Source organism: Rhinoraja longicauda, chromosome 17 (assembly GCF_053455715.1).
Source record: "Rhinoraja longicauda isolate Sanriku21f chromosome 17, sRhiLon1.1, whole genome shotgun sequence".
Lineage (NCBI taxonomy): Eukaryota > Metazoa > Chordata > Chondrichthyes > Rajiformes > Arhynchobatidae > Rhinoraja > Rhinoraja longicauda.
In genome coordinates, this window is record NC_135969.1 from 10164209 (window position 1) to 10181283 (window position 17075).

General features: G+C 44.2%; 2 protein-coding genes across 3 annotated transcripts in view; one reads left to right on the plus strand and one right to left on the minus strand.

The window, feature by feature from the left end:
• The window catches only part of LOC144601735 (NUAK family SNF1-like kinase 1), a 257453-nt gene that overhangs the window by 218008 nt on the left and 22370 nt on the right, over positions 1-17075 (minus strand). The gene's annotated exons all lie outside the window — the stretch shown is intronic.
• LOC144601734 (coiled-coil domain-containing protein 3-like) lies at positions 430-15920 on the plus strand. Its single transcript, XM_078414065.1, has 3 exons — positions 430-948; positions 3106-3280; positions 12765-15920. Exons 1-3 carry the CDS (start codon positions 623-625, stop codon positions 12840-12842), a joined length of 579 nt encoding a protein of 192 aa, XP_078270191.1. The 5' UTR covers positions 430-622; the 3' UTR covers positions 12843-15920.

The window sequence follows — 17075 nt, forward strand, 5'->3', positions numbered from 1 at the left end:
GGAAGGTTTACTTCCAGGAATCCGGTCGGGTTCTTGGAAGAGCTAAATTACTGGAGTAACATTTTTAAAAAACACGTCGTAAGGAGAAATTGGCTGAATAAACTCGCTGGAAACCCAGGCAGTTCCCAACAACATGAGCGCAAGGTTTTCGTTTCATCCCGTTCTCAAACCCCCCACGAACAGAGGAAGGATTTGGACCGGTGCCATGGGAATGAGGGGGGGGGGCTGTCGCTTTAAGAAAATGCTGGCGACTCAAACCCCCTTGAAAAATCATCTTGCTTCTGTGAAGTTTTTAAAAAAAAGGATTTGTATTCAGTGCCCGGTCATACTTTCGCCACAAACCCGCACACACACACTCTCTCTCTCTCCCTCTCTCTCTCTCTCTCTCACTCACTCACTCACTCTCACATGGATGTCGTTATATTTATATTTGCATTCTCTAACACACCTTCAACTGGCGCAGATTGGTCAAGGGACAGCGAGGAACGACGCAGGGAGGGTTTAGGCAAAGTTCAGAGGAACTCCAAGCTTACAAAAGAAGCAAGCACACAGTGCATCGGTGCGATGCACCTGCAAGAACCTTTCTGACCCTCTGCTGCCACGGGACTCGGCTGCTGTCAGGATGGGCTGGGTGAGTGCACTCTTGTTCCTCACGTTCATCGGGGAAGTTTGGACCTGTAGACGAAGCGTGGACCAGAAAATGCAGAGTGATCAGTGCCGAGTCCAAATGGCCAACATAATCATCTACGTCAAGGTGGTGGCCGTCGTCTACACGACGAAGTTCTCGATAGGAATGCATTCGGCGGAGGTGGAACTGTTGTGTGACCAAGCTCAGGGCAGTAGGTGGCAGATGCACGCTGGGTCCAGATATAACCTGACTGGACTGGGTTACTCCACATGTTACGCTGACACCGTCATGGAAAACAACACCTATTATTTATTCATCAGGTAGGACGGCGGGGACAGAGGGTGAATGGTGGAGGGAGGGTCATGTATGGTCGCTGGGTGAGGAGGTGAGGGGGTGCTTCATCGTGCCAAGCCAGCACCCCGAAAGGTGGACTTTATTTGATCCACACCGCCGAGACTATTGCATTTATGTTGATCCTATTTGCAATCCCTTAAAACCAGTTGGACACAAAAAGCTGGAGTCTAAACCGAAACGTTACCCATTCCTTCTCTCCAGAGATAATAATAATAATAATAATACATTTAATTTATATAGCGCTTTTCAAGATACTCAAAGACGCTTTACAGAGCAAACAAGACATAAAAACAAACAAACAAAAGATCTGTCCAGACGGAGAAGCGGCGAACAAACAGCGCCAGCGTCCTCTGCGTCAGGGTCCGACAGTAAACAATAAAGAACACAAGACACACAATTACAATTTAACACAAACAACCATCACAGTGATTGCTACAGGCACACCCTCACTGTGATGGAAGGCAAAGAAAAGTCTTATCTCCTCCTCATTCTTCTCCCGTGGTCAGGCAGTCAAACTGCTGCCTCGAGGCGATCGAGGCTCCGGACTTTTGAAACCCCCGCTGAGATACTGCAGTTCCTTCCCACACCTTAAAACCAGTTAGTCTCACTGCAAGACGGGATGTGCAGGAAGGGACTGCAGATGCTGGTTTACACCGAAGATGGACACAGAAAGCCGGAGTGACTCAGCAGGACAGACAGCATCTCTGGAGGAAAGGAATAGGTGACATTGTGGATGGAGACCCTTCTTCAGATGTGGATTGTGCTAATGCAGTGACAGGGAACCGCAGACAAAGCTTAAAAGTAGAGACATGGAATGCAGCAGCGAGGATACCCAAGTAACAGGAACTTCGCTTATGTTATAGCGTAAACCCATCATTGTAACAAAAATATTGAATCGACTGTTAACAAAGTTAGACTTGTGGATAAGCATCTCATTCTGTTTGTCGCCTAATTATGTATTTTTGAGTCCCATTCTGTGCAAGACCTCGTTTTACCGTTTTTGTCAAGTTTCTGGCAGGACCTCGGTTTATTGTTAGTCAAGTTTCTGTAACTAAGACTTCATTTTACTGTCAGGTTTCCAGATACACTAATAGTGTCTGTAATCCAATACTTTAAAGGTCACCATCACATTTCAATCTGTCGCGTTACTTTCCCAAAGATAATGGTACCTAAATCCAAATGGATCAAAATTTTAGATATTTGCATCAAATCTTCAGATCTTGCTGGATCTCCATCATATGTGAATTGCAATGAGATCCATGTAGATAAATGGTGACAGAGAGTGTCCAAAATAAGCCATCAGAAATCAACAGGCTTGTGACTTCTTGATTCCTGGCAGCTCCACTGGTTATCTTAATATTAGTCTTATCGTGAACCAGTCAGTGCATCGGTTAGTTTCCATGGTGATGATTTTGATGAATCAGAGAATTATACAGAGTTATAGTATGGTGGGGACAGGAGGTCATTCGGCTTAGTATTTCCATCCTGACCTAAAAAAATATCAATGTTGGTCAATCCATTTTTTCAGCTCATTGTGGATGGATTGAGGGTTACATTTCTTCCCTCAGGAGCTGAAGGTTCTTCTATCTAATCGAGGCTGTTGGTCCACGTTTACAACCAGTTATTGAAAGTGGGACAGGGACAAAGATGGAGATGTGGATGTTTGCTGCCATCTGATAGAGATGTAGAGTTGCAAGCACGGTAAGGCAGCAACTCTACTGCTTCGCCACTGTGCAATAAAAATAGAGACTGGCAAGTGAGAATGAAAAGGCTGCAACAATAGAATGTGAAGGATCTGGCATGGTGCCTTCAGCTGGGACTTCTAAAATGTTGAATGGAAACATTTTCTATTCTGTTATCGTCACACCAAACAATAACAATGATATATTATAAATTCAGGATGATGATACATTCACCTGTAGAGCAAAATCAAGCTGATGATATTACCATAAGGCTACTTCAAGTGCTCCGAGGTGGTAGAGCTTGCAAATTTTTTCAGAGATACAGTGTGGAAACAGCCCACCATGTGTAGCCATCAATTTTAATTCAACTGCTGGAATACTGCAGTGCTATTACATGGTGACCTGCCTTGACTAAGGTTATGAAATTTCATTTGTTTTTAGGATGGATGGACATCGCAACATTGTGCTAGATGCAATCAATGGCCAGCAGCCAATTTTCCCTGACACCACCGAAAACAAGCAGATGTTCTCTGACCTCTTCAAGTCCTCCAACTGTGGCAGCGGCGCCCGTTATCCCATCTACGCACCTGAGTGGGAACTGCAAGAGGATAATCGGGTAGGACATCCTTGATTAGTTTGATTCTTTAATGTCCAGAAAAGGCTTATCGTTGAATCGTTATGTACTTTCACATTATAATGGATGCCATGTACATTCACTTGTGTTCAAGATGTGTCACCTTTCATGGTGGATTTTGTATCTCCATTGGTCTTCTAAGTGTACACCTTACAAAAGATTATCCAATTTGCCCAAATTGTCTGTTTTAGATCTCTTTGCCAAAATAGACTGAGCGATCTCATCCCATTTAGTTTAGTTTAGTTTCGAGATACAGCGCAGAAACAGGCCCTTTGGCCTAGCAAGTCCGCGCTACACATTAACACTATCCAACATGCGCGAGAGACATTTTACAATTTTACCAAGCTAATTAACTTACAAACTGTCTTTCGAGTGTGGGAGGAAAACGAGGTTCCGGAGAAAACTCACGCTGGTCACGGGGTGAGCGAACAAACTCCGTACCGATAAGCACCCGTAGTCAGGATCGAACCCACGTCTCTGGTGCTGTAAGGCAGCAACTCTACCGCTGCACTGCCCTGCCGCCGTTGTCCATCTCATCTTGTACATGATGCAATCGATTTCCTCTGCTGAACAACCCAGTAATTCTAGCAGGGACCAGCGAATGCTTTCCTTCAAAGGTAACTCAGAAGTTGTTTTATCTATTGTGGTGCTAAGGGGGAAGGAGACTCTCTACACACTGCGCTCTACCATCTGCCCTCTGCACTATGTCCTCTGCCCTCTGTCCACGCCCTCAAGTTAGGTGTTCAACAAACTTGGCCCATCATGTCTTGCCACTTGAATTGGATCTCAATTAAAAAATTAGTTTCAGTTTTAGTTGAGTTTATTGTCACTTGAACCAAGGAACAGTGTAAAGCTTTTGTTGCATGCTAACCCGTCAGCGGAAAGACAGGACATGATTATAATTGAGCCTTCCACCGTGTACAGATACATGATAAAGGGAATATCGTGTATAATGTTCAGTGCAAGATAAAGTCCAAGAAAGTCTGATCAAAGATAGTCCGAGGGTCTCCAATGAGTTAGATAGTAGCTCAGGACTGCTCTCAAGTTATTGGTACCATGGTTCAGTTGCCTGATAACAGCTGGGAAGAAGCTGTTCCTGAATCTGGAGGTGTGTGTTTTCACACTTGTATAACTTTTGCCCGATGGGAGAGGGGAGAAGAGCAAGTGGCCAGGGTGCAACTCGTCATAGATTATGCTGGTGGCCTTGCGGTGGCAGCGTGAGGTGTAAGTGGAGTCAGTGGAAGGGAGGGTGGTTGGTGTGATGGTCTGGGCTGCATCATAATTTCATAGGTGATAGGAGCAGAATTAGGTCATTCGGCCCATCAACTCTACTTCAACATTCAATCCTGGCTGATCTATCTTTTCCTCTTAACTCCATTCTCCTGCCTTCTCCCCATAACCTCCGACACCCGTACTAATCAATTTCTTATGGAGAATTGTGTACACAGACCAGACCATTGCAAAAACCAATCTCCCTTCCAATCTCCTTTCAATTTTTTCTATTTTGAGGTACGCTAAGATTGTTTAAATCTCTTGGGTTCCTGCAGTAAAATAGGATGGAAGACAGACCGGATCACGAGAAGGGGCAGCAGATAAACTAAACTCAGCAAAGTGTACATGAAATCGTAGTAAAATGAAGTGTAAGGCTCATTACACTGGTACTCCAATAATATCAAGATCTAGATATCAAATGACAAGAAAATAAGTCATACATCATAACGGCACAAGTAGATTTATTGCATGGTCTCTCATGTTTATTAAGCTCCCGTCACCCTCTTAATTTAAGTTCACGCTTAACTTTAATATAACTCACATGCTGCAGTGATGTATCATGTGATTGATTTATGGAGGTAAAATTGTTATCAATGACCAAACAGCCTGCATTCATAATATTTGTAGTACTTTTTGCCAACTGTACAAAAGTTACATAAGATGATAATAACTTACTTTAGTTTAGTTTAGAGACACAACGTGGAAACTGGCCCTTCGGTCTATCGAGTCTGTGCAGACCAGTGATCCCTGTACACTAGCACTATCCTGCACACAAGGAACAATATACAATTTTTACCAAAGTCAATCAACCTGCAAACCCATATGTTTTTCCACAGCACCTGGGGAAAACACACATGGTCATGGGAAGAATGTACAACCTCTGAACAGACAGCACCCATTGTCAGGATTGAACCCGGGTTCAAACTAAACCAAGCTAAGATTGAAAAGACAGAGAAAGGAACAGAGGATAATTATCCTGTCGGTGTTCCATCCTTTGCTCCAAACTGCAACCTAATGTCGCCATGGACCAAACGCCAACACATGAAATAAAACAGCTCTTGGTGACCCAGCCAAAGCAAAAAGGTGTTTGCCCAGAACCGCACCATCTGAAGTCACTCAACACTTGAGAAATGTAAATAAACTAATGATCTGGCATTGGGCATCCACAAAGCGAAACGCCAAAAGCAAATTTACAAAATATCACTTTCAATTATAACGCACATCTCCTGTTTTGGAAAAAAAATTACTGTTCTGTTGTTGGTTTAACAAGAATCTATTTTAACTTCCAGCTGCCTGTTTTCATACAAGCGATCCCTATTTTCATCTTTTCCAATTTTTAATATTGGTTGGTGATATTAAATATTTGATTTAATGATGGAAGAATGTTAGAGTAGTGCGATATTTATGTTTCTTGCGTGATCTTACAAGGTTATCATGGGTTAGGGTGTAAATATGATAGGCTGTACATCTGGAATGGAAAAAAATTAAATTTGTTGGACTTCCCAGAGACAGGATACAATCATTGTGCATCTCTTGTTATAGTTTACCCCCAACATAGATGGGATGGCAATGGAGCAAATATTTTTTCAAAATTCAAATGAATGATTGATTTATTAGTTTAGTTTGGTTTAGAGAGACAGCGAGGAAACATGCCCTTTGGCCCATTGAGCCCGCACTAACCAGCAATCTTCATACACCAGCACTATCCTACACACGGGACAATTTACAATTCTTACCAAAGCCAATTAACCTACAAACCTGTATGTCTTTGGAGCGTGGGAAGAAACTTGAGCACCTGGAGAAAACCCACGCGGTCACAGGGAGAACACAAAAAAATCCATACAGACAGCACCCGTAGTCAGGATCGAACCCGGGTCTCTGGCGCTGTAAGGCAGCAACTCTTCTGCCTTTGATTGATTTACCTCTTGATGTCTGCCTCTTCAGTTTTTAGCTCCATCTTAATTTATGCAACAATGGCCTGTCAGAAACAGGCAGGAACTTAATAAAAATGTTGGAAGCATTGAGCATCTGTGAAAAGAGAGACAGTAAACTTTTCAATTCTGAGCCCGTTCATCTGAACTGGAAAAGAGAGAAACAAGTTAGCATAGATAGAAGGGAAGAGGGGAGGGGGAGGGAGCTTAATCCTTATATTCCACTGAAAACCATAGTGAGTGGTTTGGACATGAATGACCTTTGAGTGAATAATCGATCATTGCTATTTCATCATCTTGTTCACATATTGCGGGTAGTACAATGAAAAAGGAAGTCCATTTGTTACTCATTCCTGAGATGTTGGTATTACTGGCATGCTCCAATTGTCCCTCAGAAAGAAATGGTGAACATTTTTCATGAACCATTGTGGTCTGCACTGTGAAGGTACTCCACAATAATGTTGGGAAGGATTTTCCATGGTTTAGACTCAGCAAAGATGAATAATGGCAATACATCGCCAGGCCAGCACAATGCATGACTTGAGAAGTGAACCTGTAGACAATGGTACTCCAGTGCATCTATTAGTTTTATCCATCTACCAGTGGATGTCATGGGTGTTCGAGGCATTGTTGACGAAGCATTGGGAAATTGGTGCAAAGGTCTTTATGCACAGTACATACTGATCCATGGTACACTGGTGAAGAGTGTGAATATTTTGGGTTGGATGTCATTCAAGTGAACTGCTTGGTCCAGCATGCTGTCTGGCTTCTCGCGTGTTGATGAAACTAGATATATTCAGAAAAGTATAAAATATTCCATCAAATTCCTGATTTGGGCATTGTAGATGCTGGAAAGTACTTGAATTGTTGGGATACATTATCTGATTCTGCCCTGTGTTTGGAATCAGTGCTTATGTGGCTGGGCCAGTCGACATAGAGTCATGGAGTCATAGAGCTGAACTGCACCACGATAGACCCTTTCTCCCACTACATCCATGACAACCTCTTTGCTGAATGGTCATTAAATTCCCCCAGGTGACAATAGTCACATTACTATTGATTTTCAAGGATAGGTTTAACATGGAAGAAGGGTCTCAACCCAAAACATTGCCCATTTCTTCTCTCCAGAGATGCTGCCTGTCTTGCTATGTTACTCCAGCATTTTGTGTCTCTCTTCGGTGTAAACCAGCATCTGCTGTTCCTGTTTAACACTCCAAGACGTTAAAAAGGAACTGGAGATGCTGAGCACCAGTCACCTTTTGCCATGATATGAAACATAGAAACATAGAAAACAGGTGCAGGAGTAGGGCAGTTGACCCTTCGAGCCAGCACTGCCATTCAATATGATCATTGCTGATCATCCAAAATCATAATCATAATCATAATAATCATAATTGTAATTGATTAGCCAAGTAACAATTTGCAATGTACGAGGACCTTGATTTGCCATACAATCATACCAAAAAAGCAACAAGACACACAACTACATAAAAACTTGACATAAACATCCAACACAGCGGATCCTCCACATTCCCCAGTATGATGGAAGGTAATAAAGTCTTTTCTTTCCTTCTTTTCTCCCGCGGTTGGGGGAGTCGAACCATCCGCAGTCAGGATGATCGCAGCTCCCGCAGCTGGCGATCGAAGCTCCTGCGTCAGGGTGATTGAAGCTCCCGCAATCGGGGCGGTCAAAGCTCCTGCGGCTTGGAGCTCCCGAAGCCGGTCCCTCACCAGGAACCGCAAGCTCCACGATGTTAAAGTCCACAGGCTCCCGCGGTTGGAGCTTCCGAGGTCGATCCCCAGCAAGAGGCCGCCAGCACCTCGATGTTAGGCCACAGTGCGGACGGACAGAGATACGATAGGGAAATAAATCGCATCTCCATTGAGGAAAGAGATTTAAAAAGTTTCCCCCACCACCCCCCACATAAAACAAAACTAAAGCTACACTAAAACATCCCCATTCTGATCTTGTGATGGAAGAAGGATTTAATTTCATTAGAGATATCGCAGGCCCTTCGGCTCACCGTCCACACTGATTATTGATCACCATTTCACACAAATTCACTGTGATCCCGTTTATACGTCCACACCTTACACATTAGGGGCAATTTACAGAGACCAATTAACCTCCAAAAACCCACACGTCTTTGGGGTGTGGGAGGTAACCGGAGCACCCGGAGAAAACCCATGCAGTTACAGGAGTACCTACAACGTCCACACAGACTACACCCAAGGTCAGGATCGAACCTGGGTCTCTTGCACTGGGTAGCAGCAGATCTGCCAGCTGTGTCACTGTGCCACCCTTTGATAAAATAGCTGAGGACCGTTGGTGTGCTAACCTGGAGCTGAGGTGATTGACTATCACTTAACTTTGAACTGCTTATGAAACCAATCATAGGACATACAACATAGAACAGTACAGTACAAGAACAAGTCTTTCAGCCCGCAATGTCTGTGCCGAACATGATGCTGAGCTGGTGTTTGTGACACTGGAGATCTGGAAGGCGACCAATATGATTATCGACTTGAGCCCTTTGGCTGAAAATGACAACGAATGCTTTAGCCTTTGGCTGGCCTCCACCATCAATGAGTTGTTCTTGGCAGGTTCAACTGGCTAAACTAGAAGTAGGTCTGTGAACATTTCTCACTTACTTTGGGGATTTCTGTAGTTGTCCACCTTATGTTCAACTCCTTTCCGCTTGAAGGCATTTTTATTTCCTTGTAACCTTTCTATATTGTTCCATCAAGCTTTCGACCTTTACAGAGAGGGAGAGTAGAGAAAGCAAGTGTGGCAGCAGAAGTTCCTAGCAGGCTGCGGCCTGTTGGCGGGAGCTGGCCCCTGCTCATCCCCCACAGCCGCCGTCAGTAGCGGGAAACCGCCGACCAGGCCCTGCTCTTCCCCTGAGACCAGAGACTGGGAGCGCGGAGCGGGCAATGACGACGGGCGCGACAGGTGAGGAGCAAAGTCAATGGGAGAGGGAACCGGGGAATGGCCGACTGCTGCCAAGGTCGGCTGCAGGAAGTGAACCCGGGGCACATACGTGGAGGGACAAGGAGAGGGACATCGGTTCGGAGGTCGATCCACACGTCCAAGAAAAGTTGGAGGTTGATGAAAAGCGAAGGTTGGAGGCCTGCAACAGCCTGGGGCTTGCCTGGAACGGGCACCGCTCATAAATACAAGAGCACAGACTGAACTTTGATAGTGGCACCACTACATGGTGTTTCTTGCCTGTGGGCTCAGTGGACTATTTCTGTACACTTTGCTAATCGGGATATGCTTAGGTATGGCAACATTCTATTGGACTGTTTGTAAGAAAATAATTTCACTGTGCATTTGCACATGTGACACTAAAGCATCATTAAACCATTGAACCATACAAGCATTTTCAGTCGAGTGTCTATCTCATGTCAGATCACATAAGTGGAGAGGATTCCCCACCACAGTTCTTCCAGTAACTACAATTGATTCCCGGAAAAGAAAGACAAAGGCCTGCTCAGTGGGGCAGGTATGAAAAATAATCTGGTGCTTGGAGATGGATCCCATTATGTCCTTCCAAGATGAGGGCAGCTCATGATGCAGCTGATAGAGCCACTGCCTCACAGTACCTGAGATCCGGGTTTGATCCTGAGCTCCGGTGACGTCTGTGTGGAGATAGCACGTTCTCCCTGTGACCACGTGGATTTCCTCCAGGTGCTTTGGTTTCCCCCCATATCTCATTAATGTATGAGCTTGTAGGTTGATTGGCCTCTGTGAAATTGTCTCTCGTGTGTATAGAGTGGATACAAACGTGGGATAAGATAGAACCAGTGTGAATAGTTGATCGATGGTCGGCATGGACTTGGCGGTGGACGGAGCTGTTCCCATGCATATCTTTCAGCAAATTAATCAATCAATCAGTCTGTGGTAAAATCTTTCTCTGCACTGGGCATGAATTCCCCACTTCAGAAGACACAGGATATGCATTAAGGCAATACACACAACACAATGACTTGCACATTGGGAGTGGTACTGTGGCGCAGTTGTAGAGCTGCTTCCTTACAGTGCCAGAGACCTGGGTTCGACCCTGACTACAGATGCTGTCTGTACAGAGTTTGCACGTTACCGTGTGTGTTTTCTCCGCGTGCTCCGATTTCCTGCCACACTCCAAGGACATATAGGTTTGTAGGTTGTGTAGGAAAGAACTGCAGATGCTGGTTTACACCAAAGATAGACATAAAATGCTGGAGTAACTCTGTGCCACTGAGTTACTCCAGCATTTTGTGTCTACCGGGTTTGTAGGTTAATTGGCTTCAGTAAAATTGTAAATTGTGCAGGATAGTATTAGTGTACAGGGGGATTGTTGGTCTGTACAGACTCAGTGGGTTAAAGGAGGGCCTGTTTCCGTGCTACATCTCTAAAGTCTAAGCAAAATCTCACCTGTGGTGTTATCCGCTGTAACTTTGTACTTGCACGGCTCTCAGTGTAACCTGTGCTCATAGCAGGAGAGCACAGAGGTGAATAGACAGCGAGTAACTTTTGTCCCCTAGAATGCATCTACCCAGGCCAGTTCTGGCCACTGAAACTGTTTGCCAGTGCAGTCTCACACAGGATTAAGGAGTCAAGGACACTTTCCAGACAACATGGCATTGCCCAAAGGAAATCTTTCTAATAATGTGTAATGACTTGTGCATTTCTGGTCCTAAAACCATCCAAGACATTTGGCCACATGAGTGCAGTCTGTGGCCGGCTCCAATGCCAAGGAGTTGTCCTGTTTCTGAAATCAAAGCAGATGAAATGCAATGTCTGGTGGCCTCTCTGATGCTGTAGTGAGACACGATTGAGACCATGTCTGGCGTCTGGCAAGATCCATTGGGATTGGGGCAGCACTGCAGTGCAATGGTAGAGTTGCTGCCTTAAGGGCCTGTCCCACTTAGTCGATTTTTTAGGCGACTACAGGTGACTAGGATGTCGCCACATGGTTGCCGGGGTGCAGCCTGTATGGTTGTGAGTAGTCTCAGTCGCTCATAGAGTCGTAGCGTCTTTCTGGTCGCCGCTGGATTTTCAGAATGTTGAAAAATTTCAGCAACAGTCAGCATCAGTGAGTTTGACGCCAATGAGCGTAGCTTGACGTCTCCTGACGTAGGTGCTGTTGTAGATTGTCGCCAGGTGATGTAGGTTGTTGCCGGTGTTGACTTCGGTGAATTCATGACATCACTTTCAAATATTTTAATTTCGTATATTTTGATCAATAAAACAAACCCAAAACAAGCATTGTACTGCATTGGAAAGCAAACTCTTTTGGGAGGATGTGGGTGGCCCTGAAAAGGGGGTTTTCTTGTGGTCTGTTGGGGGTTAGGGTTAGGGTTAGGGTTAGGTGTGCCCACATCCACAAACAGGAAATTGTAGTTTGCATCCACCACAAAATGCTGGAGTAATTCAGCGGAACATGTAGCATCTCTGGAGAGAAGGAATTCCGTCTCGCTGCCTGTCCCGCTGAGTTACCCCAGCATTTTGTGTCCACCTTCACTAGAAATGGTGAAATGCAGCATTACACAAAACGTTACGTGGTGATATAGATTAGGATCAGCAGTAAGTTTACTTCCAGTGTTAAAATCCAATATAGTAAACCCTCGTTATAACGCACTACAGATGGGCGAATGGCAGCTATTATTGCCGATTGTCCAGTATAACCGAGTAAGCTATTGTTGTATAAGTAGTAGAAACGACTGCAGTTGCTGGTCAATACACAAAAGGCAGCAAGGGCTCTAAGCGGCAAGGGAGGAGGTGCGAGCCGGGGGTGGCGTGGGCAGGCCACTATAACCACAGCGGCCAGGGTGGCACAGCGGTAGAGTTCCTGCCTTACAGCGCTTGCTGCACCGGAGAGCCAGGTTCGCTTCCGACTATGGGTGCTGTCTCTGCGAAGTGTGTACGTTCTCCCCGTGACCCTGTGGGTTTTTTCCGAGATCTCTGGTTTCTTCCCATCCTTGAAAGATGTACAGGTTTGTAGGTTATTTGGCTTGGTGTATGTGTAAATTGTCCCCAGTGTGTGTAGGACAGTATTAATGTGCGAGGATCACTGGTCGGTGCAGACACGGTGGGTCAAGGGGCCTGTTTCCACGCTGTATCTCTAAACTAAGCTAAACTAAACTCATAACCAAAATCCTTTATAAAGAGGTCTATTAAGATTATCATACATTCTATTGTATAAACATTGACTTTACAGCCATTGTAAAATAGAAAGTTGCCGCTCTATATTTATACTCTAATGCCTTCAATGTTTCAGAAAATGAAGTCTCTGGAGAAGTCCAACAACAATCTGCGTAAGCAAGTGAAGTACTTACTAAGGCAGAGAAGAAAATGAGCAAGCTGGAGGCAATGCAATGAAACAGCAGCAGAACAAGGAATAAGGAAAATTGAACGCAAAGCTGGCAAACCGATCCTGAAGAAACCAGTCAAGAACCCAGTCAATCACAGACAGTAACGTTCTAGACTCATTGGTCGTAACAGTCTGTAAGTTAGAGTTGAAATGCTTCATTGGAAGTTGAACCAAATCCATCAGTTTGGTTCATCCTTCGGAAGCATTTTAAATTCATGGATAAAAACACACTAATGATATTTAAAACACAGAAAACAGAAAACATAGAAAATAGATGCAGGAGGAGGCCATTCAGCCCTTCGAGCCAGCACCGTCATTCATTGTGATCATGGCTGATCATCCACAATCAGTAATCTATGTCCAACTTCTCCCCATATCCCTTGATTCCACTAGCCCCCAGCGCTCTATCTAACTCTCTCTTAAATTCATCCAGTCATTTGGCCTCCACTGCCCTCTGTGGCAGGCAATTGCACAAATTCACAACTCTGGCTGAAAAAGTTATTTCTCACCTCAGTTTTAAATGGCCTCCTCTTTATTCTAAGACTGTGGCCCCTGGTTCTGGACATCCCCAACATTGGGAACATCTTTCCTGCAGAAATTGCAAATGAGGGACAATAGCAGACTTGTAACTCACTTTAGTTTTCTTGTCGTGATAGAGTGATAGAGGTACAGCACGGAAACAAGCCCTTCGGCCCACTGAGTTCATGCTGACCATCAATCACCCAATTACACTAATCTTACATTAATCCCATGTTTTATTCTTATTAGTTCCCCTGATTCAAAATTCGAGCCAGCACCGCCATTCAATGTGATCATGGCTGATCATCCAAAATCTGTACCCCATTCTGGCTTTTTCCCCATATCCCTTTGATTCCCTTAGCCCTAAGAGCTAAATCTCTCTTGAAAACATCCAGTGATTTGGCCTCCACTGCCTTCTGTGGCAGAGAATTCCACAGATTCACAACTCTCTGGTTGAAAAAGATTTTCCTCATCTCGGTCCTAAATGGCCTATCCCTTATTCTTAAACTGTGACCCCTGGCTCTGGACTTCCCCAACATCGGGAACATTTTTCCTGCATCTACCCTGTCCAATCACAAGAAAGAACACAAGAACACAATCCTCGAAGAATTTTATATGTTTCAATAAGATTCCCTCTCATCCTTCTAAATTCCAGCAAATACAAGCCCAGTCAACCCATTCTTTCACCATACTTCAGTCCCGCCATCCCAGGAATTAACCTGGTGAACCTACGCTGCACTCCCTCAATAGCAATAATGTCCTTCCTCAAATTAGGAGACCAAAATTGCACACAATACACCAGGTGCGATATCACCAGGGCCCTGTACAACTGCAGTAGGACCTCCTTGCTCCTAAACTAAATCCTCTTGCAATGAAGCCCAACATACCATTAGCTTTCTTCACTGCCTGCTGTACCTGCATGCTGACTTTCAGTGACTGATGTACAAGCACACCTAGGTCTCATTGCACCTCCCCTTCTCCATTCAGATAATAATCTGCCTTCTTGTTCTTACCACCAAAGTGGATAACCTCACATTTATCCACATTATACTGCATCTGCCATGCTTCTGCCCACTCACCCAACCTATCCAAGTCACCCTGCAGCCTCATAGCATCCTCCTCACAGCTCACACTGCACCCAGCTTTGTGTCATCCGCAAACTTAGAGATGTTACATTTAATTCCCTTGTCTAAATCGTTAATATATATTGCAAATAACTGGGGTCCCAGCACCGAGCCTTGTGGCACCCCACCACTCACTGCCTGCCATTCTGAAAAGGACCCCTTGAATACCTATTCCAACCAGTTCTCTATCCATGTCAATACCTTACCTCCAATATCATGTGCTCTTATTTTGCACACTAATCTGTTGTGTGGGACCTTGTCAAATGCTTTTGAAAGTCAAGGTACACCACATCCACTGGCTTTCCCTTATCCATTCAACTTGTTACATCCTCAAAAAATTCCAAAAGATTAGTCAAGCATCATTTCCCCTTCATAAATCCATGCTGACTTTGACCGATGGTGTATAGTTTTGAATGACAATAAAGTTATATTCATTCATTCATTCATTCATTCATTTAATAATCGACTCCAGCATCTTCCCCACTATCGATGTAAGGCGGCTAACTGGTCCATAATTTCCCCGTTTTGTCTCTCCCTCCTTTCCTAAAAAGTGGAGTTACATTGGCTAACCTCTATTTACTAAAACAGGAATATAATTTGTGGTTAGTACCATGCATGTGTAGTGATAAAAATGTTACATTCAAAACATTATCTGCTTGTATTTTGGAATCATGCCACAATCCCAGTATAAGTGCGTGCGAGAAATGGTTGGGCGGCCATTTTATAAGCCACTTTTAAAGATATCTCAGGCCCATAACAGTTGAATGGAACTTATATGTAGTTTCCAAACCACATGTGTCTCTTATTTGCCATTTAGTTTGAGTTATGATCTATCTTTTCAATAAATCCCTTTTCTGAATTTTGTATAATGATAAAAAAGGTGTACAACCCACTGAAAGATTTATTTGACAAAAAAGTTAACTTCAGATCCTGGCCTTTCTTTTCGCTCTGAGACCTTTATAAGCATTCGGCTACTATTCCATCACCTAGTTCACAAATGTGAGCAGAAGGAGATTTAGTGATCATTCTGATCCACACAGGTTTGTAACGTCATTAAAGGAACAGTTAAAATATAACTACTATTATATGATCTGTACAATATAGATATTTTTCTGCTCAGAAGATATATTATTTTACAGAACTGATATTGACAAGAGGGCAATGAATCCATTAATTTAATTTAATCCCACGCACCACTGGGATTTAGCATGCCTGCAGCTCACAGCATTACTGCAATGGTCGCTCCAGGTGCTGAAATGGGCCTTGAGTGACAGCTAGGCTGCAGTTTGGTGGAAGCAAATCTCCACCCACAGACTAGCGCATAGTCATAGAGCCATAAAGAAATAGTCATAAAGTTTGGAAACAGGCCCTTCGGCCCAACCTGCCCACACCGATCAACATGCCCCATCTACACAATACAATACAATACAATATATCTTTATTGTCATTGTACCCAGGGGTACAACGAGATTGGGAATGCGCCTCCCATACGATGCAATAATTTAAGTAATTAACAGCAACCCAACGAAACGAAACAATTGTAACAGTTTTTAGACAGGGTAAAGTGCAAGTTGATCTATGCGTTGTGGCCATCCGGCTCAGCAGGACCGGTTCATAGCAGCTATGGCCCTGGGGATGAAGCTGTTCCTGAGTCTGGAGGTGCGGGCGTAGAAGGCCTTGTATCGTCTGCCCGATGGAAGGAGTTCGAACAGACTGTTGCAGGGGTGTGAAGAGTCTTTGTGGATGCTGGTGGCTTTTCTGAGGCATCGTGTGTTGTAGATGCCCTCCAAGTCTGGTAGCTGTGTTCCGATGGCCCTCTGAGCTCTGTGGACTACCCGCTGTAGAGCTTTCCTTTCTGCCTCCGTGCAGCTGAGGTACCACACAGGGATGCCATGCGTTAGGATGCTCTCTATGGTTCAGCGGTAGAAGGTCGTCAGCAGCTGTTGGGGTAGACCAGACTTTTTCAGTGTTCTTAAGTAGAACAGTCTTTGTTCTACTTAAGTAGAACAGTCTTTGTAGAACTAGTCCCACTGCCCCTGCCTGGTCCATGTCCCTCTAAATCTGTCCTATCCCAAGTACCTACCCAAAGTTCTCTTAAACGTTATGATAGTACCTGCCTCAACTATCTGCTTCAGCAGCTCATTCCATATACCCACCACCCTTTGTGTAAATAGACACAAAATGCTGGAATAACTTAGCAGGACAAGCAGCATCTCTGGAGAAAAGGAATGGGTGACGTTTCGGGCGAAGACCCTTCTTCAGATCGAAGAAGTCTTAAAAGCTTGATAGCCTTCTGTCGGTTTGCACTGACTAAAGTCTTTTCAATGTTTTCAAATATCTCTGATCATCTGAAAGATTTTTAAATGAAAAATTTATTTTAGGGCACATAAACGTGGTTTTAATGTATTAAAACACATGAATATATGCGAACATAAAGAAAAATAAACAGAACACATAGTGCAGAAATCCAAGCCATGTTGCACTCATTCCCAGGCCTGCTGGCAATCTCCACTGACGTCCCATTCATCCATCACAATGATCCAGCCAACAATTGTGAAAGGCAAAATCTGGAAAG